The sequence below is a fragment of the Carcharhinus amblyrhynchos genome, chromosome 14 (genome assembly GCF_965287045.1).
Source record: "Carcharhinus amblyrhynchos chromosome 14, sCarAmb.v2.hapA, whole genome shotgun sequence".
Lineage (NCBI taxonomy): Eukaryota > Metazoa > Chordata > Chondrichthyes > Carcharhiniformes > Carcharhinidae > Carcharhinus > Carcharhinus amblyrhynchos.
In genome coordinates, this window is record NC_137337.1 from 35,634,347 (window position 1) to 35,662,188 (window position 27,842).

The window sequence follows — 27,842 nt, forward strand, 5'->3', positions numbered from 1 at the left end:
ACCATACCAAGCTGTGATACAACCAGAAGGAATGCTTTCTATGGTGCAACTGTAAAAGTTGGTGAGAGTCATAGCTGACATGCCAATTTCCTTAGTCTTCTAAGAAAGTGGAGGTGTTGGTTTGTTTTCTTAACATAGTGTCAGCATGAGGAGACCAGGACAGGTTGTTGGTGATCTGGACAACTAAAAACTTGAAGCTCTTGACCGTTTCTACTTTGTCCCCATTGATGTAGAGAGGGGCATGTTTGAACTGACGCTCCCAATCTGTCTGTAACAGTGTTTCTCTTGAGTTAGGTGACTTCTTAACAGTCTCTAACCAAGTGTCAATCCCACAGTTAAGTGAATAAACTCAATAAATAATGCATGCACTCCATTTCTACGACTGATATCACTGGACGGGTTAAGGAGATGATATCAAAACAAGTATTCATCACCACTTATAAAAATTATGTTTGTAGGAGAGCCAGGAATAGTTCCTTCAATAAACACCTCCATTAGTCTTTTACTGAGGATCTGCTACTCAAATTTGGCATGAAAATAAATGATTGGATTTTATCTTTTTATTTGGTATAATGTGGAAGATAGGAAATTTATGATGATACTTGGGAAGGAGAAGACTACAATTACCTGCAAGCCTTCCTAAACCTCCATTGCCAAGACCAGCATCATCTTCAATTTCCTCCAGTTCCTCAATATCTAAGCCCAGCTAAAGTAAAATGAATGTAAAGGAATTAGTTACACATTTACCTAATTGTCTGCATATGTAAAGCAATGTTAGTTTCAATTGCATTAAACAGATTTTAAATGATTTCGGCCAAACTGATAGGGTGTGAGGCTTTTCCAGGTGACATGTGGCAAGGGTAAATATTGTAGCAGGGTAAGATCTGAAGCACAAGCTTGTGCAACTGAAAGAGAAATATAGTCCATAGGTAAAAGCAAATAAAAAATTTGACAAGTGATTGAGGGACCTAACAGAGGAATGTGAATGGTTTGACATATGAAGTGAAGAGGTATTGGAGGATTTGGTAACCTTAAAAGTGGACAAATCCCTTGGTCTGGATGAGTTGTACCCCAGGATGTTGTGGAAGGCAAGGGAGGAAATTAGGGGGGTTCTGATCTGAACTTTTAATTCCAGTCTGACCATAGGAAAGGATTGGAGGACAGTCAATGTGATTCCAGTTTTCAAGAAGCATGATAGAGATGAATCGTTTCACATCAGTGTCAGAAAAATTATTGGATAAAATTCTGTAGGAGAAAATTAATCTCTACTTGAATAGGCGGGATCAGCAGCATGGTTTGTCACAGGGAGGTCATGCCTAACTAATTTGATTGAATGTTTTGAGGATATGACCCGGTATGTACATGAGGATAGTGCAATTAATATAGTTTATATAGTATTCATAGAATGAATGGCTTCTTAGAAACCCTATAGTGCAGAAAGAGGCCATTCAGCCCATCAAGTCTGCACCGACAATCCCATCCACATCCCTCTAATCCACTAATCCCTCTAACCTATGCATTTCAGGACTCTAAGGGGCAATTTTTAGCATGGCCAATCAACCTAACCCGCACATCTTTGGACCACGGGAGGAAACCAGAGCACCTGGAGGAAACCCACACAGCCACAAGGAGAATATGCAAATTCCACACAGACAGTGACCCAAGCGGGGAATCGAACCCAGTTCCCTGGAGCTGTGAAGCAGCAGTGTTAACCACTGTGCTACCATGCCTTTCGAAAGAAACCACTTGGGAGACTGAAAGAAGGTAAAAGCGCATGGGATCTAGGGTATCTTGGCAAGTTGGATCCAAAATTGGTTTTGTGGTAGGAGAAAGGGGTGGTGTAACTGGCGGCCATTGTCCACAGTGGTGTACCACAGGAATCAGTGCTAGGTCCCTTATTGTTCATCATATGTACAAGTGACACAGATGAGAATGTGGGGAGGATGATAAGTAAGTTTGTGGATGATAGAAAGATTGACAAAGTAGTTAATAGTGAGGAAGCAGGTCTTAAGCTGCAGAAAGATATAGATTAGTAGCAGATGGAATTTAACTGTGAAAAATGCAACGTGATGCACTTTGGAAGGAGTAACAAGACAAGGGAGTTCTCAATGAACGACAGGACACTAGGAAGCTCAGCTGCCATGGAGGGATTTGAACCCCATTTCCCAAAAGCATTAGCTGGGTTGCTAAATTACTAGCATGGTAACATTACCACTACACCATCATCTCCCATCATAATTTGTTATCGCTTTTGATGCTCCTTTATCTTCTTACTGTTTTCAAAACTGTCACAGTATCTTCTCCAAATATCTCTTCAAGAAGTTACCTCTGTGTAGTATAAGGGCACATAAGGGTTAGTGTAGGACTGGGTACAGTATCACTCACATTGTGATGTAAGAGAGTGCATGACGTATACATGGAGGTCAGAATAGTTGGGACAAAGCCATGTGTAGAACCAAGCATGGAAATAGCTCCAAGTTTGGACCTCTTTTTATACATCTGTATGTAGTATAAATATTTACTGTTGAACTACCTAAGACTACAAATACTGTAAGACTACAAATACTGTACTAAGATCTACGGAATTATACTCAACATCTTACAAAACTCTGGGGTACTATTCTTTCAATTGTCACATTTACATTGTCTTGAATAGGCTTCTCTTCTAATGCTATCATTGTTATCTTTCATGTAGGTCAGCATGCTATCTGTAGCCTCTTCTTTAATACCACGTATTTACTACCAAAAGGTCAGCCTACACATAATGACATGTTCTGTAACTTGATCTCACTTCTGGTCCAATGTTAGAATTTTCAGGCTACTTGACAAAATTGAAATCATCCTGTTTAGCTCCTGTAAACATCTTAGATCATTAACTACAACTCCATTATCTTGTCTTAGCTGCCATCTCAGTGAAGACTACTAGAGCATAATGTTCATACAGGCTTATTGCTTGATACAGAACTCACAGTTTTACCCCAGTTTTGAAGATTACAAAACAGCTTTGTTGCCTCCCCATATTTATGCCTGCCCCTGCTCTAACTTCTTCCCTTCTACTGCTGAAGCATGTTATCTCAAGAGTCAATGGGCAGGACTTTTGACTGTGTTTGCCCAGAAACCGGAAAATCCTGCCCAAGGTCAACGGACCTTCCACTGTCCTCCCCTCTTTTGCTACAATTCCTGTGGTGGGTGGAACGGGAAAATTTGCCCCATTGTCTCCAATTTTGCTGTTGAGGCCTCCATCCTGCACAAACTACAATTAAAGGTTACCCCTGTGGCAGTCTCCCAAGACGTCAAGGCAAGGGTATCAAATGGGGGAGGTGATCTTCCAGAGGGAAGACAGGACGACCAGAACGCCTTACAGGGAAAGAAGGGGATTAGAAGTGAGATAGTGGTGGGGGATGGGAGGGTCAAAGGAAATAGATAGGCGGTTCTGTGGGCGAAAGCGAGACTCCAGGATGGTAGTCTGCCTCCCTGGAGCAGGGGTACAGGATGTTTCTGAAAGGGTAGAAGGGATATTGAAGGGTGAAGGGAACCAAGCTGACATAATTGTGCATATAGGTGAGAAGGATGTAGGAAGGAAGAGCAGGGGGGAAATACGTAGGCAGTTTAGGGAGTTTGGTGCCAGGCTGAAGAGCAGCGCTTCCAGGGTGGCAATCTCGGGGCTGCTACCAGTGCCGAGAGACGGTGGGGCTAGGAATACTGAGATCCTTCAGCTAAATGCATGGCTGAAGGATTGGTGTAAGATGGAGGGTTTTACATTTGTTAGTCATTGGGAAGTGTTTGTGAGAGAAGGGCACCTGTATAGGAGGGATGGGGAACACTTAAATGGGAAGGGCATGAATATCTTAGCTGGGAGGTTAGCTGGAGTGTTTCAGCAGGGTTTAAACTAATGTGGAGGTGGGGTGGGGATGGAACCAATAGCTCAGTAGGCACTGGGATTGGGAGCGAGTTGGATGACAGGGTAAGATTAGACGAGAGGAAAATCATCCGGGAGAGGGAAGATCCGAGTGGGCCTGGAGTGCGTCTGTTTTAACGCGAGGAGCGTAACGGGTAAAACGGATGAACTTAAGGCCTTAATGTTTGCAAGGAATTTAGATGTGGTTGCAGTGACAGAGACGTGGTTAAAAGAAGGGCAGGACTGGCAGCTAAATATTCCTGGGTATAAGTGTTTCAGGCATGACAGAGGACGGTCAAAAAGAGGAGGGGGAGTGGCGTTGTTAGTTAGAGATCACATTACAGCAGTGCAGAGGGAGGATAATTTAGAGGAGTTGGGAAAAGAGTCGCTGTGGGTGGAGATCAGGAATAGGAAGGGAGCAATCACATTGCTAGAGGCATACTATAGGCCACCCAATAGCCCACGGGAGGTGGAAGAAAGGATACATAAAGAAATTCTGGATAGATGTAGAAAAAATAGGGTTGTTGTAGTGGGAGACTTTAATGTCCCTGGGGTGGATTGGAAGGTGCCTAGGGCTGGGGGTCCAGACGGGGAGGAATTTGTAAAATGTGTACTGGAAGGGTCTTTGGAGCAGTATGTAGCTAGCCCAACTAGAGAGGCGGGAGTGTAAGACTCTGCAGGTGTAAATGGCAGCAAGATTTCAGTATCATCAAAATAATTTACAGATAATTAAAGGACAGCATGGTGGCACAGTGGTTAGCACTGCTGCTTCACAGCTCCAGGGACCTCGGTTTGCTTCCCGGCTTGGGTCACTGTCTGTGTGGAGTTTGCACATTCTCCTCGTGTCTGCATGGGTTTCCTCTTGGTGCTCCGGTTTACTCCCATAGTCCAACCATGTCCAGGTTAGGTTGATTGGCCATGCTTAAATTACTCCTAGTGTCCCGAGATGTGTAGGTTAGAGGGATTATTGAGTAAAATATAAAGGGATATGGGGGTAGGGCCTGGCTGGGATTGTGGTTGGTGCAGACTTGATGGGCCGAATGGCCTCTTTCTGTACTGTAGAGATTCTATGATTCTATGAAATCATTAGCCCTAATCCTACTCCTAAGAGTGTTAAAAAATATTGAGAAGTTCATATATCTTTTGAGCATTAAAACTACAGCAATAATATATTGGATAAAAGCAGCTTTAACAAATATATATTGGACAAGAGCAACTTTGACAAAAGGTCATCCGGACTTGAAATGTCAGCACTTTATTCTCCTTACAGTTGCTGCCAGACCTACTGAGATTTTCCGGCATTTTCTCTTTCGATAGCAAATATATACTGTTACTTCAGTATAATTTCATGATATTATAATGTTACTGCAAGTTGTTTCCTGTCCCCAATTAAAGAAAAAACAGGTGGGATGAAGAATAAATTGAATGCAGAGTTCCATATTAACTTGTTTTTAAAAATAAACTTTTTCACTAACCTGGTACATAGCTTCATCACAAGAATTTTCTAGACCCAGATTAATCATTGTATTTTGTAGGGTGCGGCCTATATAGAACTCCAGAGACAGATAGTAAATACGCTGAAAAAAAAATCAGTATCATTAGCAAATGCAAAATTCTGACACAAATTAACAACTACATTTACTGCATTATGCATGTTGCATTTGGAAACCATTTCATAGAATCATGCAACATTGAAGGCCATCGATCTTGTGGCCCCCTCCAACACTGTGCCTGTATCGACTCTTTGAAAGAAGTATCCAATTAGTCCCAGTTCTTTGTTCTATAGCCCTGCAATTGTTTTCCCTCTTCAAGTATATACCCAATTAAGTTTTGGGAACTACTACTGAATGTTTCTACTGCCATTTTCGGTGGTGCATTCCAGATCATAACAACTTGCTGCAGTTATCAACCGTATTACCTGTGAAAGAGTTTCTCCGTACCCAATCTACCAAAATCCCTCATAATTTTGAACACCTCCAATAAAGCTCCCCCTAAAATTCCTTGCTCTAAAGACAACAAATCCAACTTCTCTAGTCTCTTCACGTAACTGAAGGCTGATACCATTCAGTAAATCTCCTCCAGGATCTTGACATTCTTCCTCAAGTATGGTGCTCAGAGTTGAACACAACACTTTAGCTAAAGCCTAATCAGTGATTTACAAAGATCGATCATAGCTTGACTACTTCTGCATGTTATGCCTCTATTATAAAGTCCAAGATCCCGTATGCCTTTTTATAGTCTTATCATTTTATTCAACTATCTTCAAAGATGTGTGCAACTGAACCACCAGAAGTCTCTGTACCTGCATCCCCTTTATTTCATTTATTTTATATTTGCTCTCCTCATTTTGAGTTCCAAAAGCACAGTTTTACACTTTCTCTGCACTATATTTCATCTGCCACATGGCTGCCCATTTCACCAGTCTATATCCTCCTGGTCTGAACTATCCATCTCACTGTGTACCACGTTTCCAGCTTTGCATCATGTACAAATCTTGAAATTATTCTCCTCCATAACCAAATCAGTAATATATATCAAAAGAGCAATAGCAGCCATCATTTCCTCCAGTCTGATGAATATAACAGATTGCCCTCTTCTGTCTTTTAGACAATTTCAGATCCATACTCTTTTAATCCTATGGGCTTCAAATTTGATACCATTTTATGGACAGCTTCGCACTGATTAGGAACTGTGCTGAAACTGACAAGATATCAGATTCATCAATTCCTTAACTGTTTTGTCTATTTGAGCCAGGTTCAAATTGAGGATACCAAAACTGATATTTCTATAGCTCTGATAAAGAAACTGGAGTCATCAAAGCAAAATAACAAGAGAAAACAAAACCTGAGAGGGGTGGAGTCTTTATTTGGAAGTGAGGTGGAACAAAATAACAATAATCTGATCACTGACAGATATTTCTCAACAGTCCATCACCACATATGGTAAAGGCATCAGAAATGGACAAAGTAAAGTTGGAGAACAAGCATAAATTTGTTGTTTCTTTTCATAGAAGCTGCTTCATGTTACCTGTTTTCAGTATTTTCTGTTATTTGATTATACTGTAACTCCATTTCACTAACTCTGCAAGGTTTCAAATGCTATTTAGGAAATCATCCAAATGCTTAAGATTAAACTCTTCTTTCATCTTAATGTCAATTCAAGGAAACATTATCCCTTTTTAAAATGAACCAGTGAGTTTTAGTGTTATTTGCAAAGACAATATTAAGGAATTACTACACCCAAAACACAATATTATCTTAGGTAGACTGGTATATATTTCTGACATGAGTTGGCACTAAGTTGACAGAGGCTATAAGGGGCCATGGTGGGGGTGGGGAGCTCATGAGTTATGTTACAAGATCCAAACCTACCTTGTTGTTAAGCGGAGGTCGGGATCTCCCAAGTCCCAACAGGCCTCAGGAGTTTCTGCATATGTGCAAACCAAGGGCCAGCTGCGCTGCACAACCCAGTGTTTTTCAGGCCAAGGACAAGGGCCCATTGCGCCTACATAAAAAGAAAATGGAATGTAAAACAGGATCATGTGACCAAGGGGTGGAGCGCTATATTGAGAAGAGTCCCAGGCAGTGGACATGGGGAGATCCCAATGAGGGAACCCAAAGATGAGAGAGGGACGAAGAAAGAAACTCCATGTAGTAAAATTGCTGTGATTGGCTTTAAGCAGTGAAGGCTCAGGAGCAGCTCCGAAGATCTGAGAAGCAGCATAAGGTTGGTGACTCTGTGCTGCCAGCTGCCGGGGTATAGGTAACCTTTTGGAGCAGTAATATTCTGCTCAGCATGGCTGTGGAGCTGAAGTTGTGCTTGAGCTGGTGCTGGAGTACAGACTTGGGATTCCTGGGAACAGAGTCTCGTGAGGCAAAACTGAAACCCTTTGGGTGAGCTGTAGTTAAGGCAGTCCAGATCAGAGCAATCTCTGGAGAGAATTCCATGCTGAAAACTGGAATATTTTGTGAGACAGTCAAAAGTTTCAACAAGATTGTTTAACCCATGTTTGCTGATGTCTGGGAGAGCTGCTGAGAAATCCATTAGGTCTGCCTTGGTTGCATCTGTTATTTAATGTGTAGTGTGGGTGTTAGAATACAGTTTGCCTGTTAATTCACATTTACCTCATCTTAATCCTGAATGTTAGAGTATAAGATAGATATTGTTAATTGGTTTATCTTTCTGAGCTTGTACAGTAAAGTTAATGTGTTTGTTCAACAATCATGGAATCTTTATTCTCTTGAGCCAATATCTTGTACCACAACTTTTATCTACTTTAAACAACGAGTTACTAATCCCTATCAACTATTCGGAGGTCTGGTTTAGGATCATAAAAGTCAACATGAATTGGAACTAAGTTGGAATGGAGGTGGGTGGGGACATAGTTTGGTATATGTAGACATGTATAGGGAGGGAAGTCAGGCATATTTAAACAACAGGGATGAAGTCTTTTAACCTGCCCACATAGGCACTTGGCAGCTGCTGTGTGTACCTCCAATCTGTGTCCAGAATTGGAATGGTGGGAATGATTCCATTACTATCCAGTCTCTTGGAACAAAGCCAATCGGGGGCACATTTTCCCCAAACAAGCCAAATATTTTCCAATTCTGCAAAATTCACACCTAAGATTCCAGTACTGAGGCCAAGTGGTGAGAGGAGACCCAGAGCTGAGTGACTGGGCTGATACCCTAGAGCCAGAGGTGTGAGGAAGCTGCTGAGACTGGGCATAAGCTCAAGTCCGTGTGTTATGAAGTCACAATATCATTCTTATAATGAACCACATTATTTTTGTATTATGGGCGGCACGGTGGCAAGCACTGCGGCCTCACAGTCCAGAGACCGGGTTTGATTCTGGCCGTGGGTGACTGTGTGGACTTAGCACGTTCTCTCCATATCTGCACGGGTTTTCTCCAGGTGCTCTGGTTTCCTCCTACAGTCCAAAGATGTGTAGGTTAGGTGGATTAGCAATGGTAAATGTGCGAAGCTACTGCAATAGGGTGAGAGAGGGCTTAGGTGCTATGCTCTTCAGGAGAGTCAGTGCAGATTCAATGGGCCAAATGGCCCCTTTCTGCACTGTATTGTTTGCAAATTGATGCTGTTGTACATATCCATTTATTTTTGTCAAGAGCCTGGAGGTTCACCATTTTTTTGCATCCTTCCAGTCAAAACAAATCACAACCTTTCTTTTATCTATTGTTTCAAGAAACCTACAAAAAAGTAACATAATTAAGTTCCCTTCCCATTTACTTTGGAGTTGTTCATATCATTATTTGCTAGATGCATAGGCCCCCAGTTTCATTCTTACTGAATTAATGTTGTAGTAGTAACTCTACCAGACAGAATTTTATGCATAGCAGTTATTCCATGTATACTGAGACCATATCAGCCTAAAAAGGGCTAGCCTTCCAGCACATGGTCAGTAACCCTGGAGGCTATAGCAGCTCAATTGCATATCCAAAATATTTCTTTAATACGCAATGAGGGTTTCTGACACATACATCTTTTCAAGCATTGATTTATAGACGCACCAAAACTTGCTGGATGAAAAGAAATACTCAACTCCCTCAGATCCTTCTCGCAATTTCCTTAAATCTATGCCTCCTGCTTACTGACCTTCTCTGCTACCAGAAGTAGAGTGCTTCGCTCCTCATAAATATACACATCTCAATTAAAACTCCTATCAGCTTCCTCAGTTCCAAAGAAAATCCCAACCTATCGAGTCTTTCTTCAAGGCTAAAATTCTCCATACCAACTTTTATCTTTATTCATTCATGGGACATGGGCATCGCTGGCTGGGCATTTATTGCCCATCACCAGTTGTCCTTGAGAAGATGATGTTCTGCTGCCTTCTTGAAAAGCTGCTGTCCACATGCTTTGGGTTGACTCACAATGTTGTTCGGGAGGGAATTCTAAGATTCACCTTCATAAATCAGTTATGTAGATGCCCCAGTGTAATCACATCCTTTCTATAACGTGGTGAGCAGAACTGGACACAATACTCCAGCTGCAACCTAACTAGTGTTTTATACAGTTCTAATACAACTTCCTGCTCTTTAATATAGACTTTGGCCAATAATGGGGGATTAAGGGTTATGGGGAGAGGGCGGGAAAGTGGAACTGAGCAGCGACAGATCAGCCATGATCTTATTGAATGGCGGGGCAGGCTCGAAGGGCTAGATGGCCTACTCCTGCTCCTATTTCTTATGTTCTTATCTGATCTGTCCTCTTGACCACTTTAATTACTTGACCCATGATCTTCAGGGATGTGTATATATACACTCCAAGGTCCTACTACACTCTTTAGAATGCAACATTTTTTAATTCGCTCTCTTTGTTTGTCGTTCCAAAATGCATTACCTCATACTTCTCCAAATTTAGTTTCACTGGCCATTTTTCTGCCCATATGACAGTTTTTCAGTAGTCTACAGCTTTCTTCTTCACTACCAATGACAAGGTAATTTTTTGTAAAATCTGCAAACTGCTGCCTCGCTAAATATATTTAAGACGCGGGTTGATAGGTTTTTGATTGGCAAGGGGATTAAGGGTTATGGGGAGAGGGCGGGAATGGGGAACTGAGACACGACAGATCAGCCATGATCTTATTGAATGGCGGGGCAGGCGCGAAGGGCTAGATGGCCTACTCCTGCTCCTATTTCTTATGTTCTTTACATAAACCACTGATATTTTAATTCATTCACTGGATATGGGCACAACCAAAGCGCTGTTAGGGAGAGTTCCAGGATTTTGAGCCAATGACAGTGAAGGAACAGCAACATAGTTCCAAGTCAGGATGAAGTGTAACCTCATCCTGCCCCTTGCACTAGATGGTGGTGTTCCTATTCATTAGCAGTCCTTGTCCTTCTAGGTGGCAGAGATCACTTACAGGTTTGGAAAGTATTGTCAAAACAACATTGGCAACTTATTGCAGTGCAGTTTGTAGATGGTCCACATTGCTGCCCCTGTGCACTAGGGAGTGAATATTTAAGGTGGTGGGATGGAGCGTCAATCAAGCACATTGCTTTGGCTTGGATTGTGTTGAGCTTCTTAAATGTTGTAAGAATTGTATTTAGCAAGGTAAATGAAGAGTGTTCCATCACACTCTTGACTTGTACCTTTTAGATGGCTGAACGGCTTTGAGTAGTCAGGAAGCTGTAGAACTCCCAGCCTCTAACCTACTCTTGTAGCCACACATTTGTATGGTTGGTTCAATTAAGATTCTGCTCAATATCAACACTCATGAGATTGATGGTGAGGGATTCAGCATTCATAATGCCATTGAGTACCAAGTGGTGATGTTGAGAGTCTCTCCTGCTGAAGATGGTCATTGCCTGGCACCTGTGTGACATGAATATTACCTGCCACTTACCAGTCCAAGGCCTGAATATTCTTAGGTTTTGCTGCAAGCAGACATTGACTACAACAGTATTTGGTATTGAACTTTGTCAACCTTCTGTCTCAGGAGAGATTGGTCTGCACCTTTGTGGTCAACTCTATGTTAAACATTGTCTGGTGGGCCTGAACAGCCTCATTCTGGCTTGGCTTGGCACTCTGCCATATTTGCTGCAGTTGGAGACAATGGGCTGAGAGTGTGCATGATTCACTGTTTTTTCTTTCCTCTGGGCTCTCATCTGAGCCAGTCTAAGTTCTGATTTTGCCTCACCTCTTCTATTGCACTTCAGTCATCCTCCAGAGGCCATCGCAGTATGATGGATCAAAAAGGTTTTGAACAACATGCAATCAGTAGCAGACATCTCCACATCAGGCCTAACAAGCAGGAGTCCTTGATGAAGCAACTATATGGTTGGGCTCAGGAGCTTCTGAAGTGATGCTCTGAGGCTGAGATCAACTGGCTTCCAATGACAATCATTTTATGCTAGGTATAACACCAACTAGCGGGAACATTTTACCTGATTCCCATGACTTTGATGATACATTGAATCAAATGCTGCCTGTCATTCATACCTTACTTCTGAATTCAGTTCTTTTCTCAAAATCTGGCCTCTAGACGAACCCAAACAGAGTATCAGTTATTGCTGTGTAAATGCCTCATGATGACATTGTTGATGACATCCTTCATCATTGTTACAGTCCCCGTTAATGTTATAACTGCTTCAGAAGATTCCAGAATGAAAGCCTGGCTCAAAAGATCATAACATTTACTTTTCTAAATAAAATGTGGAGGAACAGAGACACAGGAATGCCAATTAGCTATTAACAGAAAAAAATCATTTATTACACATGGATTGTTTGACTACAATACAATACTCCTTCATTCCCAGTTATCCTTGAAAGCCGTGTACATTTGTGAAGATAACACGCCACTCTGAAACCAAATGGCATATGCCTACTCAATCGATTATCTATGGTTTCTCCTCAAATTCCTCCCAATGATTGTCACAAGTGTTTCCAGACTCCATTGTCAAAAGACACACTTTAAAATCTTTTTTCAAACAATGCTTTCCCACTGCTCTTTTCATTAAGGATCTGCCTCCAGGTTTTCCAACTCTCCTTTCAACCAAGGCTTCCTCCTCCAGGTTTTCCAACTCTCCTTTCAGGATTCCTTTGTCTTGAACACTCTTACCTAAACTGAGAGATCCAGTCACTGATTGCTCCACAATTATTTCATTTAACAGTGGGTGGTAAGATATCACTAACCTTAGAAGCACTTCAGTCAGGTATCTTTCTGGTTTTTCACTCGCCAACTCCTTCTCAGTTGTCAGTGACTTCAATGAACATAATCTTGTTCTAGTTCCAGTTTCCTCTGTTTCTTTAACTTCAGACTTCCTGGAAACATTTCTTCATTTCTCCAGTTTCCTTAACTAGTTCAATCTGGCTTCAGGCACTTGCTTTCTTAATACCTAACCCCATGGTTTGGCTTTTCTTCTAGCAAAGCTTTGAGAAATATTCCCTCCCTCCCTGCGAAACTTCTATTCTGGCTTCCAGTTAATACCAAAATTGAAATGGTCTTCTCCCTATACAGGAGAATACACACCTTTACTATATACAGTAAATGGTAGAGCCCTTAGAAATATTAGCATATAGAGAGATCTAGGTGTGCAGACCCACAGTTGTCTGAAGGTGGCAACTTGGCGGACAAGATGGTCAAGAAGGCATATGGCATGCTGGTCTTCATTGGTCAGGGCATTGAGTATAGGATTTAGAAAATTATGTTGCAGCTGTATAAGACTTTGGTTAGGCTGCATTTGGAGTATTGTGTACAATTCTGCTGATGCATTAGAAAGAGTGTAGAAGAGATTTACCATGAATGTTGCCTGGTTTGGAGGATATAGATTATGAAGAAAGGTTGAACAAACTTGAAAAGTTGAACAAACTTAGATTGTTTTCATTGGAGTATCAGAGGATAAGTGGGGGATCCAATAGAAGTTTACAAGATTTTACAGGCTTAGATAGAGTAGATAGTCAGAGTTTAAAAAAAATGTAAGGGGCATGTTTTTCATAGAGGGTGGTGAATGCCTGGAACGTGCTGCCAAGGAGGTGGCGGAAGCAGATTCTATAACAACGTTCAAGAGGCATCTGGACACTTAGATGAATGGGCAGAGAATACAGGGGAAATTAACCATGAGGGGCAACAAAATATTAGATTAGTGAGTCACCTGTGTCAGCACAGACTGGATGGGCCAAAGGGCCTGTTCCTGTGCTGTTCTAGAACCTTTGTTCTAATGATGTCCCTGGTTCCTAAGCAACATCTCAATCCTTCTCCAAGCTCATGTTTACTTTTTCCGTTGTAACAATAAAAGCATAATTTGAACTGATACCAAAACCGCCATACACGCAAACACTTTTAACTTTAATTTATTTTCAAAAGACGTACACTGGATATTTACCATGAGCAGTAAGGAACCTGGTACTTAGCCTTAGGGAATTCTCCGACAACCCACACTTTCCCCAGTACTGGTGCTAATGCCCCAAGAACCAGAATCCACTACTCCCATACCAGTCTCTTGAGCCACATTTATTTTTTGAATTGTATTTGCTCTACACATTGCACATGTCTAAGGTAATAATCCAGTGATTGGGAGGTCCAGCTTCTTAATTCAGTGCCATGGTCCTCATACTGACTGCAGAACCTTGTGCCACAGGACCAAAGTTAGTTAGCTCACCCACCCTCCACTCTCATCCAAACAAGCTGCAAGGACCTCATATTGGACAACTGCAAAGACTGAAGCTCCTGCAATCCTGCCAATCCTTACCTGCCACACTGGATCCCTATTCATTTTTACCTTGAGGCCCCTAATCCTAATAGCAGAAACATGATGTAGACAGCCCTACAATAGCAAATCCTGCTCAAAACAGTGGCCACTGACACATCTTTACCTTGTGATCCCATTTATAATGATACTGCTGTCCCAGTGGCTGTACCCCAGAAACAAGTTGGGGGATGGAAACCAAAATGAGAGGATGCCATAGGCATCACTTCGGGCTCTTGTTCATTGGATTGCATTTGAATGATGTATTCCTACCTAAGAGCCAGGGACCTGGGTTCAATTCCAGTCTGCGGATAGTGACGAGGACCATCAGAGGATACAGCAGGATATAGATCAGTTGGAGACTTGGGCGGAGAGATATCAGATGGAGTTTAATCCGGACAAATGTGAAGTAATGCATTTTGGAAGGTCTAATAGGAAATATACAGTAACTAGCAGAACCCTTAGGAGTATTGATAGGCAAAGGGATCTAGGTCTACAGGTCACTGAAAGTGGCAATGCAGGTAGAGAAGAAGGTAGTCAAGAAGGCATATGGCATGCTTGCCTTCACTGGCCAGGGTGTTGAGTTTAAAAATTGGCAAGGCATGTTGCTGCTTTATAGAACCTCAGTTAGGCCATGTTTGGAATATAGTGTTCAATTCTGGCCGCCACACTACCAGAAGGATGTGGAGACTTTGGAGAGGGTAAAGAAAAGATTTACTAGGATGTTGCACGGTACGGAGAGCATTAGCTGCGACGAGAGGTTGGAGAAACTTGGTTTGTTCTCACTGGAGCGATGGAGATTGAGGGGAGACCTGATAGAAGTCTACAAGATTATGAAAGGCATGGCCAGAGTGCATAGTCAGAAGCTTTTTCCCAGGGTGGAAGAGTCAATTACTAGGGGGCATAGGTTTGCATGGGGCAAGTTTTAAAAGAGATGTACAAGGCAGATTTTTTTACACAGATGGGTGCCTGGAACTCATTGCTGGGGGAGGTAGTGGAAGCGAATACGGTAGTGACTTTTAAGGGGCGTCTTGACAAGTACATGAATGAGATGGGAATAGAGGGATATGGTCCCCGGAAGAGTGGGGGGTTTTAGTTAAGTCAAGCAGCGCGGTCGATGCATGCTTCGAGCATCCGTGGGCCTGTTCCTGTGCTGTAATTTTCTTTGCGCTGAATTTGCATGTTCTCCCCGTGTCTGCGTGGGTTTCCTCCGGGTGCTTGGGTTTCCTCCCACTGTCCAAAGATGCGCCAATTAGGTTGAATGGCTATGCTAAATTGCCCCTAAGTGTCAAGGGGCTAGCTAAGGTAAATGCGAAAGTTTACGGGGAGAGGACCTAGGTGGGATTGTTCTCGGTGCAGACTCGATGGGACGAATGGCCTCCTCCTGTACTGCGGGGATTCTGCGATTACCGCAATCTGCTGGCCGAATGTGTACCCTCCGGTATGAAGCGCTCGATTGAGTATGAAGCATATTTATTTCATTTTGGAGTAAATTTACGGTGCTATATGTCCCCCAGTTTACCTTAGGGTCCTTATTGTAGTAATACTGCTGGGTGCGTATCCAGCGGCCCACCAAATGGTCGCGGACGATGTGCGCCAGCGCCAAGTAATAATCCTTCATGGTGGCCACATTACGATCCTTCACCAGGGTGAAGTGCAGGTGGCGATTAAATCCTAACTTTAACCCCGCTACATTTTCCAAGCCAACCAAGCCTCCCAAACCACGTATAGTGATCTGTTTCCTTCTCTCGCTTGCCGAGTTCCGTTTTGCCATCTTGCCTCTCAACTCCAGACTCGGCCACAGAACACAGCGATCTCGAGCTTTTTCCGTTTATCCGTTTTCTTCAAACGGCCACCACCAACTCGCCCCGCCTCGGCCCCCCCCGTTCCCCCTGCACCCAATCAGCTCAGCACTCGCTCCGACCGTACCCAATCAGCTCAGCTCTCGCTCTACCCAATCAGCTTAACGTCCGCTCCGGCCCTCGCTTTCGCCCAATCAGCTCAGCGCCTACTCCCACTACATCCAATCAACACAACCCTCGCTTCCACGGCACCCAATCAGCTCAGCTCCCGCCCCCGAGTGCGTGCCTCTGGCCTTCATCGTGTGAGCCGAAGGGGGGAAAATGGAGCATAGTCGAAGTCTGAGCTGAAAATGGGGTTCATGTTGGTGTCCTCTTGGTTGCTTAGTTGGTGGACAGTGACGTGGAATTAAATAGTTGTTCGTCTGCACAGGAAAATCTCAAAGGAGTGGAGGAGGCACTAGGTTTGCAGTGAAGCCAAGAAAAGTCCTCGAATTCCGATTCAGCCTTGAAACATGCACAGCTCCCCATGGCCCTGGCATCCTCCTCATGCCCTGTCGAATCTTTGTCATCGGAGGAGGGGTGATGATCCTAGAACTGTTCCCTTTGCAATTCTGTCAGCACTGCAGTGCTATTCTTTTAGGCAAAAACAATTAAAGTAATTTAAACAAACTGAAGAATGAAATAAAAGAGACAACTCCTAAGAAAAGGGGGAAGGGGAGGGACCCCCCTCAAAAGAACAAGAAGCAAAGCATAAAGGAAACTTATAACAGCATACCAAAATGTGACTAAAGGGGTCCGTAATACAGCCCAGTCCCAACGGCAGCACTGAAGTGCCCAGGTTCTGCAATGCAAGCAGACCTCTGCTACTCGCGGCACCCTCTGACTGTATTGCAGAGCCTGTCCAAACCAGCGAAGACACCGGAAGTAAATTTTAAGAAGCCCATCTTTCAATTTCTTCAAATGCAACCGAACCTGTCTTATTTGTAACCACTGCGAGTAAAGTGGATTAATACCCTTAGGGTGTATAAATGGGGTTGGTAATGCTTGCATTTTCAACATATACTCAGAATGATCTTCATAGAACTAACATTGACATGAACTTTGAATGAAGAATGCATTAAAATGCAACACATCTCAGCATCTTCTTCTTGGTAAAGGTGAAAAGTAATAATTTAATACTGCAAACATGCCCTCTGCCTCCATATATAAATCTCCTTGTAGGAGTCTGTTCAGCCCCACCCATCCTTTTGGCATTCTTTTACTATTTGTATATCTAGAGAAGCCTTTTGGTTTCTCTTTTATCTGCCAATTTTTTCTCATACTCCTTCTGCACCATTTTTTCAGTTCCTTCCTGAACATTTTATATACAGTCTTATTCTCCATTGTATTATCACCGTATCTGCCATTCAAACCATTTTTTGGCTTTGTTTTATTCTGTATCTCTTTCATCGTTTAGCGAGCTCTTGCCTTGTTTGGCCTACCTTTGTCCTTGTAGAAATGTACTTGACTGTACCAGTTCTGTTGCAGTTTTTCCTGTCAGTCTTTGATCCAAATTACGTGGGCCGGATGTGTTCTTAACCCACTGATATTGACTCTCCTTCCATTAAGTATTTTTATTCTTGATTGCTGTTTGTCCTTTTCCATAGCTAACCTAAATCTTATGATGCTGTTATGACCACTGGATTTATATGACAATTATGTTTAAAATTGTCTCTAATTCAGGGTAAAATGGAATAGTTTATAGAGGGGATCTGACCTCATATCACATCTCCTCGTTATGGAAACAAAAACTCAAATCTTATTCAAAGCCTTAGTGCCTGGACACAAAAGAGGAGGCAGCTGGCCCCATTGCTGCCCAAGATTCACAGACTCAGGTCTGAAATATTGCAATGATGGAGAATCTCTCTATTCTGCAAATGGCAGAAGAGATTGAAATGTGCAAATCCCATCTCAGAACATGGCACCTACCATTTTAGTGAGGCTAGGATTGAGCCCAGATTGGGATTTGTGCATACACGTTTTTGGAGATAGTTGATATATAAAACAAAATACTGCACTAGGGGGAAGTGCCAGAGGTCAGTGCCGGGGGGAGGGGCAGGGGTCTTAAATTGAGGAAGTCCGTGGAGTGGGCTGGGATTATTCCCTGTGTCCATGGGGAGGGGGTTGCCCTTGTGCACTGGAGAGGGAAGAATCTCCATGTCCATGGGTGGGGATGGGGATGTGTGGGGGGGTGTGGAATCTTTGTTTTTACTTTTAGTTCTGTTAAATCGCAGTGCCCTTTGAAAATGGTACCCTGATCTCTGGAAGGCTGACATTGCCGGCTGGCGACCAGTGTGACACCGTGGTACCTGCCTCCAGCATTTTTATTTTCAAGTGTTTAAAACTTTAGCAGGAAAAGCTGGCAGCACAGCTGTGGGGCTACATATTGTTTTCCTGCCTGAGGCAACATTTTGAAAGAAAACTATAAACAAAGAAAAGTACAGCACAGAAACAGGCCCTCCAGCCCTCCAAGCCTGCATCGTTCATGATTCCTGCCTAAACTTAATCCGTATGCACTTACGGAGTCCGTATCCTTCCATTCCCATCCTATTCATGCATTTGTCTGGTTGCCCCTTAAATACCGCTATCGTACCTGCTTCCACCATCTCCCTGGGCAACGCGTTCCATTCACCACCCTCTGTGTAAAAAAGTTGCCTCGCATATCTCCTCTAAACTTCTTCTTACGCACCTTAAACCTTTGTCCCCTAATACTTGACTTTTCTACCGTATGAAAGAGCAACTGACTATCCACTTTATCCATGCCACTCATAATCTTGTAAACCTCTATTAGGTCACCCCTCAACCTGATCAGGGATAGTCAGCATTGTTCTGTCAGAGGGAGGTCATGCCTAACAAATTTGATGGAATTTTTTGCGCATGTAACCAAGTGTGTGAATGACAGTAGTGCGGTTGATGTGGTTTACATGGATTTCAGCAAAGCCTTTGACAAAGTCGCACTTGGGAGACTTATTAACAAAGCTTATGTGCAGAGGGTGATCTGATAGGGTGGATTCATAATTGGCTTAGCAGTAGGAGACAGAGGGCGGTGATAGAAGGCTGCTTTAGTGACTGGAGGGCAGGTTAATAGGGTGGTGAAAAAGGCATATGGCACACTCGTCTTTACAAATCGGGATATAGATTACAAAGCAGAGAGGTCATGATGGAGTTATATAGAACTTTGGTGAGGCCACAGCTGGAGTACTGAGTGCCGTTCTGGTCTCCACATTATAGGAAGGATGTGAACGCGCTGGAGGGGGTGCAGAGGAGATTCACTAGGATGTTTTCTGGGATGGAATATTTTAAGTTATAAAGAGAGGTTGGATAGGCTTGGGTTATTTTCTCTGGAACAGAGAAGACTGAGGGGCAACCTGACTGAGATGTTCAAGATTATGAGGGGCATGGACAGGGTGAAGAGGGAGCAGCTATTCCCCTTAGTTGGAGGATCAGTTATGACGGGATACAAATTAAGGAAGTGAGGGATGGAAGGTTTAGGGGGTGTTTGAGGAAAAACTTTTTTTACTCAGAGGGTGGTGGCGATCTGGAAGGCACTGTCTGGGAGAGTGGTGGAGGCAGGATGCCTCACAACATTTAAAAAATACTGGATGAGTATTTGGCACACCATAACATTCAAGGCTATGAGCTAAGTGCTGGCAAGTGGGATTAGGTGGGCAGGTCAAGGCCTTTCATGCATCAGTGCAGACTCGATGGGCCAAAGGGCCTCTTCTGCACAATAGGATGCTGTGATTCTGTGAACCTCTGTCGTTCCAGTGAGAATAAACCAAGTTTATCCACCTCTCCTCATAGCTAATACCTTCCAGACCAGGCAACATCGTGGTAAAGCTCTTCTGTATCCTCTCAAAGCATCCACATCCTTCTGGTAGTGTGGCAATCAGTATTGTACACAATATTCTAAATGAGGCCTAACTAAAGTTCTGTTCAGCTGCAGCATGATCTGCCAATTTTTATACTCAGTGCCCTGACCGATGAAGACAAGCATGCCATATGCCTTTTTGACTACCTTATCCACCTGCATTGCCACTTTCAGTGATTGGTGGACATGTATGCCCACATCTCTCTGCCTATCGATACTCTGAAGGGTTCTACCATTTATTGTATAATTCCTACATGCATTCTAAAATACATTATCTCACACTGTCCAGATTAAACTCTAACTGCCATTTCTCTGTTCAAGTTTCCAACTGTCTATATCTTGCTGTATTCTCATACAATTCTCTTCATTATCTGCAACTCCACCAATTTTTATGTCATCTGCGAACTTACTAATCAGTCCAGCTATATTTTCCTCCAAATCATTTATATATACGACGAACAACAAAAGGTCCCAAAACTGATCCCTGTAGAACACCGCCAGTCATAGCCTTCCATTCAGAAAAGCAGCCCTCTACTGCTACCCCCTGTCCTCTATAGCCAAGTAAGAAGTCTCACAACACCAGGTTTAAGTCCAACCAGCTTATTTGATAGTAATCCCACAAGCTTTCAGAAACAGTGTTCCTTTGTCAGGTGCATGGAAGGTTCTGATCAGAGAAAGGCATATAAAGACATACACAGTTTGCAGAATACTGATTAGAATGCAAGTCTTTGCAGCTAACCTGCTATTCAAGTCTTAAAAGATGCAGACAATGTGAGTGGAGATAGCATTAGCATAGGTTAAAGAGATGTGTATTGTCTCTAGACAGGATAGTAACTGAGATTTTACAAGCCCAGGCAAGTCATGGAGGTTACAGATAGAGCAACATGAACCCCAGATCCCGGTTGAGGCCGTCCTCATGTGTGTGGAACTTGGCTATCAGTCTCTGCTCAGCGACTCTGCGCTGTCATGTGTTGTGAAGGCCACCTTGGAGAATGCTTACCCGAAGATCAGAGACCGAATGCCCATGACCGCTGAAGTGTTTGCCAACAGGGACGGAACAGTCATGCCTGGTGATTGTCGAGTCATGTTCATTCATCCGTTGTCGTAGTGGCCTTCACGACACATGACAGCACAGAGTCGCTGAGCAGATCGATAGCCAAGTTCCGCACACATGAGGACGGCATCAACCAGGATCTGGGGTTCATGTTGCACTGTCTGTAACCCCCATGATTTGCCTGGGCTTGTAATATCTCACTTACTGCCCTGTCTGGAGACAATACACATCTCTTTAATCTATGCTAATGCTTCCTCCACTCACATTGTCTGAATCTTTAAGACTTGAATAGCAGGTTAGCTGCAAAGACTTGCATTCTAATCAGTATTCTGTAAACTGTGTGTGTCTTTATATGCCTTTCTCTGATCAGAACCTTCCACACACCTGACGAAGGAACACTGTTTCCAAAAGCTTGTGGGATTACTATCAAATAAACTGGTTGGACTTAAACCTGGTGTTGTGAGACTTCTTACTGTGTTTACCCCAGTCCAACGCCGGCATCTCTACATCATTCTATAGCCAAGCCAGTTGTGCATCCATCTTGCCAGCTCTCCTCTGATCCCATGTGACTTCACCTTTCATACCAGTCTACCATGAGGTGCTTTGTCAAAGGCTTTACTGAAGTCCATGTGTATAACATCCACTGCCTTTCCCTCTTCAGTCATCTTCATCACTTCCTCGAAAAACACGATGATGAGGCACGACCTCCCCTTCACAAAATCATGTGGCCTATCACTAATAAAGTCCATTTGTTTCCAAATGTGACTAAATCCTGTCCCTAAAAATCTTATCCAATAATTTCTGTACCATTGACGTTAGAGGCTCACCAACCTATCGTTTCCTGGATTATCCCTGCTGCCCTTCTTAAACAATGGAATGACAATTGCTATCCTCCAGTCCTCTGGAACTTCACCTGTAGCCAATGAGGATACAAAGATATCTGTCAAGGGTCCAACAATTTCTGTCCTTGCCTCCCTCTGTATTCTGGGGTAGATCCCATCTGGCCCTGGGGATTTACCTACTTCAGTGCTTTTTAAGATGCACGATAGCTTCTCCTTTTTGATATTGACATGACTCAGAAGGTCTACACACCCTACCACAGGCTCCTCATCCATCAAGATCCTCTCTTTAGTGCAGCAAAGTATTCATTTAGTATCTTGCCCATTTCTCTCCACTATCCTTGAGTGGACCAACCATTTCCTTGGTTACCCTCTTGGTCTTTACATACGTATAAAATGCCTTCGGATTTTCCTTAATCCTGATTGCCAAGGACTTTTCATGACCCCTGTTAGCTGTCCCGAGTGCTTTCTTACGTTCCTTCCTACATTCTTTATATTCTTCAAGGGCTTCATCTGTTTTAAGCCTTTTAGATCTTATGAATGCTTCCTTTTTAGTTTTAACAAGGCTCATAATATCCCTCATTATCCAGTTTTCCTGGTATTTGCTGCACTTGTCCTTCATCCTCACAGGTACATGCTGGTCCTGAATTCCAATCAGCTGACATGTGAAAGACACCTACATATTGGATATTGATTTATCCTCAAACAGACAGTGAAAACCACCCAGAGTCTATTGAATGATGTAGACAGGTTAAATGATTGATTGATTTATTATTGTCACATTTAGTGGGTGGGATACAGTGTAAAATATTGTTTCTTGCTCGCTGTTACAGATAAAAACATGCCATTCATATAGTACATAAGGGATAGGGAAAGGATAGGGTGCAGAATGTAGTGTTGCAGTTACCAGTGGGGTGAAAAGAAAGATCAACTTAATGTGTGAGAGGGCCATTCAAAAGACTGATAGCAGCAGGGAAGAAACTATTCTCGAGTCGATTGCTACACGTTTTCAAACTTCTGTATCTTTTTCCCAACAGAAGAAGGTGGAAGAGTGTATGTCTGGGGTGCGTGGGGTCCTTGATTATACTGGCTGCTTTCCCGACGTAGCAGGAAGTGTAAATGGAGTCAGTAGATAGGAGTCTGGTTTGCTTGATGGACTGGGCTATGTTCACAACCCTTTGTAATTTATTGAAGTTTTGGTCAGAGCAGGAGTCATACAAGCCATGATGCAGCTGAAAAGGATGCTTTCTAAGATGCATCTATAGAAATTGGTGACAGTCGTAGTAGACATGCCAAATTTCCTTAACCTTCTTAGAAAGTAGAGGCGTTGGTGATCTTTTTTAACTATGATGTTGGCTTGGAGGGACCAGGACAGATTGTTGGTGATCCCAACACCTAGAAACTTGAAGTTGACAACCATCTCCACTTCATTACCTTTGATGTAAACAGGGTCACATCCTCCCTGCGTTTCCTGAAGTTGGTGACTATCTCCTTTGTTTCACTGACATTTAGGGAAAGATTATTGTCATCGCACCAATTCACCAGATTCTCTATCTCTTTACTGTATTCCATCTCTTGTCATTAAGATCCAATCACTCGAGTGGTGCCATCAGCAAACTTAAAAATGGAGTTGGAGCGGAATTTGGCCACGCAGTCATAAGTGAATAAGGAATATATGGAAGTGGAAAGGGCTGAGGACACAGTCTTGTGGGGCACCAGTGTTGACGGTGGAGGAGGTGTCATTACCTGTCCCTACTGAGGATGAGAAGGCAAAAACTTGCCAGATGGAATGTAATGTAGGAAAATGTGAAGTTATACACTTTGATAGGAAGAAGAAAGGAGCTGAATATTACCTAAGTGGAAAAAGACTGAGCTGCAGCACAGAGGGATCTGTGGGTCTCATGCAAGTTCAGCAGGCAACAAAGAAAGTAACTATAATTTTCAAAGGGAATAGAGTATAAAAATAGAAAACCTTGCTAGAACTATAAAAGGCACTAGTTTGACCACACCTGCAATACTGTGAATAGTTTTGGTCCACTTATCTAAGGAAAGAAATACTGGCATTAGAGGCATTCCAGAGGAGCTTCACTAGTTTTAAGATAACTATGGTCTGTCCCAAAAGTTAATATTCTAAATTGGGGCAAGGCCTTGATGGTATCAGGCAGGAACTTTCAAAAGTCAATTGGGGAAGTCTGTGGGAAGGAAAAGGGACGTCTGGTAAGTGGCATGCTTTCAAAAGTGTGTTAACCAGGGTTCAGGGTAAACACATCCCTCTTAGAATGAAGGGCAAGGCTGGCAGAAGTTGAGAACCCTGGATGACTCGGGATATTGAGGTACTGGTCAAGGAGAAGAAAGAGGCACATGATGTGCATAGGCAGTTGGGATCAAGTGAATCTCTTGAAGAGTATAGAGGGTGTAGGAGTAGAAATAAGAGAGAAATCAGGAGGGCCAAAAGGGGACAGAAAATTGTTTTGGCAGATAAGGCTAAGGAGAATCCAAAGAGCTACAAATACATAAAGGGCAAAAGAGTAACAAGGGAGAGAGTAAGGCCTCTTAAGGATCAACAAGGTCACCTATGTGTGGACCTACAAGAGATGGGTGTGATCCTAAATGAATATTTCTCATCAGTATTTACAGTGGAGAAAAGCATGAATGTTAGGGAACTTGGGGAAATAAATATTAATGTCTTGAGGAGTGTACATATTACAAAGAAGGAGGTGCTGGAAGTCTTAAAGTGCTACAAGATAGACCTGATGAGGTATATCCCAGGACGTTGTGGGAGGCTAGGGAGGAAATTGCGGGTCCCCAAGCCGAGATATTTGAATCATTGATAGTCACGGGTGAGGTGCCTGAAGATTGGAGAGTTGCAAATGTTGTGCTTTTGTTTAAAAAGGGCTGCTGGAAAAAACCTGAGAACTACAGGCCAATGAGCCTCACATCTGTGGTGGATAAATTGTTGGAAGGTATTTTGAGAGACAGGATCTACAGACATTTAGAGATGCAAGGACTAATTAGGGGCAGTCAGCATGGCTTTGTGAATGGAAAATCATGTCTCTCAAATTTGAATGAGTTTTTTGAAGAGGTAACCAAGAAGGTAGATGAGGGCAGTGCAGTTGATGTTGTCTACATAGACTTTAGCAAGGCCTTTGACACGGTACCACATGATAGGTTGTTGCATAAAGTTAAATCTCACAGGGTCCTGGGTGAGGTATCTAAATAGATACAAAATTGGCTTCTTGACGGAAGCTAGAGGGTGGTTGTAGAGAGTTGTTTTTCAAACTGGGCACCTGTGACCAGTAGTCTGCCTCAGGGATCAGTGCTTGACCCACTGTTGTTTGTGATTTATATTAATGATTTGGATGAGAATGTAAGAGGTATGGTTAGTAAGTTTGCAGATGACACCAAGATTGGTGCTATGGTGGACAGTGAAGAAAGTTATCTCCAATTGCAACAGGATTGGGCGAATGAGTTGATGAATGGTAGATGGAGTTTAATTTAGACAAATGCGAAGTGATGATTTTGATAGATTGAACTAGGGCAAGACTTACTCAGTTAATGGTAGGGCGTTGGGGAGAATTACAGAACAAAGAGGTCTAGGGGTACATTTTCATAGCTCCTTGAAAGTGGAGTCACAGGTGGACAGAGTGGTGAAGAAGGCATTCGGCATGCTTGATTTCATTGGTCAGAATATTGAATACAGGAGTTGGGACAACTTATTAAAGTTGTACAAAACATTGATAAGGCCACACTTGGAATACTGTGTGCAATTCTGGCCACCCTATTATAGGAAGGATATTATTAAACTAGAAACAGTGCAGAAAAGAGGTACTAGGATGCTACTGAGACTTGATGGGTTGAGTTATAAGGAGAGGTTGAATAGACTGGGACTTTTTTCTCTGGAGCATAGGAGGCTGAGAGGTGACCTTATAGAGGTCTATAAAATAATGAGGGGCATAGACAAGGTAGATAGTCAATATCTTTTCCCAAAGTTAGGGGAGTCTAAAATCAGAGGGCATAGGTGTAAGGTGAGAGGGGAGAGATACAAAAGTGTCCAGAGGGGCAATATTTTCACAGAGGGTGCTGAATATCTGGAACAAGCTGCCAGAGGTAGTAGTAGAGGTGGGGAAAATTTAATCTTTTAAAAAGCATTTAGATAGTTACATAGGTACGATGGGTATAGAGGGATGTGGGCCAAGTGCAGGCAATTGGGATAAGTTTAGGGGTTTAAAAAAAGAAGGGCGGCATGGACAAGTTGGGCCGAAGGGTCTGTTTCCATGTTACAAATCTCTATGACTCTAGGTTGATCTCGGGTATGGAGGGATTTTCTTAAGAGGAGAAGTTGAGTAGATTGGAACTGTACTCATTAGAGTTTAATAGAATAAGAGGCGACCTTATTGAGACATATAGGATTCTGAGGGGACTTGACATGGTAAATGGTGAGAGGTTGTGGGAAGGAATAATCTGTGTAAGAGGTCACCCATCTAAATCAGAGATTAGGAGAATTTGATCTATCTGAATGTAGTGAATCTGTGAAATTCTTTACCACAGAGGGATGTAGAGGCTGGGTTCTTAAGTATGTTCAAGGCTGAGACAGACATTTTAATCAGTAAAAAAATCGAGAGTTATGGGGATAAGATGAGAAAGTGGAATTGAAGATTATCATATCAGATCAGGCATGCTCTCATTGAATGGCAGAGCAGACTTGATGGGCCAAATGGCCTACTTCTGCTCTTCTATCTTATGGTCTTACCTGGTCTGGCTTGCACGTGATTGCAGACCCACAGTAATGTGGTTGATTCATAACTTTGCTCAAAGGCAATTAGGGATGGGCAACAAATGCTGACCTTGACAGCAATATCCACATACCCTCAGCAAAATTGAAGCCATTTTCTGATAGTACCTATGTTGCACTGCTGCTGGTTCCATCAACTGCGCTATTACGCTCTCAAGATTGGAACAAATAGTTCATAATATTGATATCTGACTCAAGTATGCAAAGCCCAGAACTAGTGAGGTTAGTCACTAATTAAAGACTAATTACCACTTTACCTCTCCCTTGGATACTGAAATAATAATTGAGGACAAAACGTCTAACTTCAAGAAAAAATTAGATATAGCTCTTGGGGCTAAAGGGATCTAGAGAAATGGGAGGAAGGGGATATTGAATTCGATGACCAGCCATGATCAAAATTAATGGTGGAGCAGACTCGAAGGGTTGAATGGCCTACTCTTGTTTCTAGTTTCTATCTAATTGGCTTTCCCTCTATACATCAAAAACTTCAATTAATCTGGAACTCTGATCATTGTTCTCTCAAGCACCAACTGCTCAATCCCATTATTCCCACTCAGCCAAAATCCATACATCCCATTGATTTCAGTGCTTTTATCTTCATTAATTTCGTCTATATCTTTGTAGCTGCCTACCTGAAGAGTTATCTCCTTCAATATCTGTCCCAGTTTACACTTGACGCTGTTTTATTGTTTGTCCATTGCTCTCCTATGTATAATTGATCCCCTAATCACAATTTGCCTGCTTGTGCTGCTCATTTAAAATAAACTTTGACCATTATTTCAGTTTGCCCTCGGACATAAGATGATGGGACTCCTCCGGTTGGTCTTGTAATCTGAGGAATGTGGTGGACATCCCCAAACCTGCTTAATATTCTTTTTCTTTGATGTTGCAGATCAGCCCTGTATCTCTCCTCTGCATTCTCTCCATGCCGTCAATGTTTCCCTTTAGTTTTGGTAACTAAATCACTATTCAAGAAATAGCCAGAATAGGGTATGTGCAGTATTACCATGACATTTTCCAAATTATTCTTAATGGCAATATAATTTAGCTTTATTTCTATTCCAGTTATTTGAAATGAAGCACAGAATATCCTATAACCTGAGAAATTGATTTTTACTTCATTTTGAGAGATTTCTACACCATTCAGAGCACACTTTGACTGCTAGACATACAACATTTGAAAGTCACTGTCATTTGATTTTACTTATTTCCTTTTGAATCATTCACAGCCTTTGCTCAGAGCTTCCTCATTCTTACATGATTGAAATCAGAATCAGTGGAAAATTAGAGGGGAAATGACTGCGTCAGCAGTATAAGGTGCAGCACATTGCAGCACCAC

General features: G+C 42.6%; 1 protein-coding gene across 4 annotated transcripts in view; it reads right to left on the reverse strand.

Annotated features, from left to right (window-relative positions):
* The window catches only part of pygl (phosphorylase, glycogen, liver), a 94,658-nt gene extending 74,052 nt beyond the window's left edge, over window positions 1-20,606 (reverse strand). Inside the window, exons 1-4 of one of the 4 annotated variants that reach the window (XM_080202666.1) lie at window positions 20,587-20,606; window positions 15,629-15,857; window positions 5,374-5,475; window positions 628-706 (exon numbers count right to left, since the gene is read on the reverse strand). In XM_080202666.1, the coding sequence (XP_080058792.1) occupies window positions 628-706; window positions 5,374-5,475; window positions 15,629-15,857; window positions 20,587-20,606 (430 nt within the window). Of the gene's footprint in view, window positions 1-627; window positions 707-5,373; window positions 5,476-15,628; window positions 15,881-20,586 lie in introns of those variants that run through there. The other 3 variants (XM_080202665.1, XM_080202667.1, XM_080202668.1) reach the window with 3 other exon arrangements.
* Window positions 20,607-27,842: the final 7,236 nt, after the last annotated feature.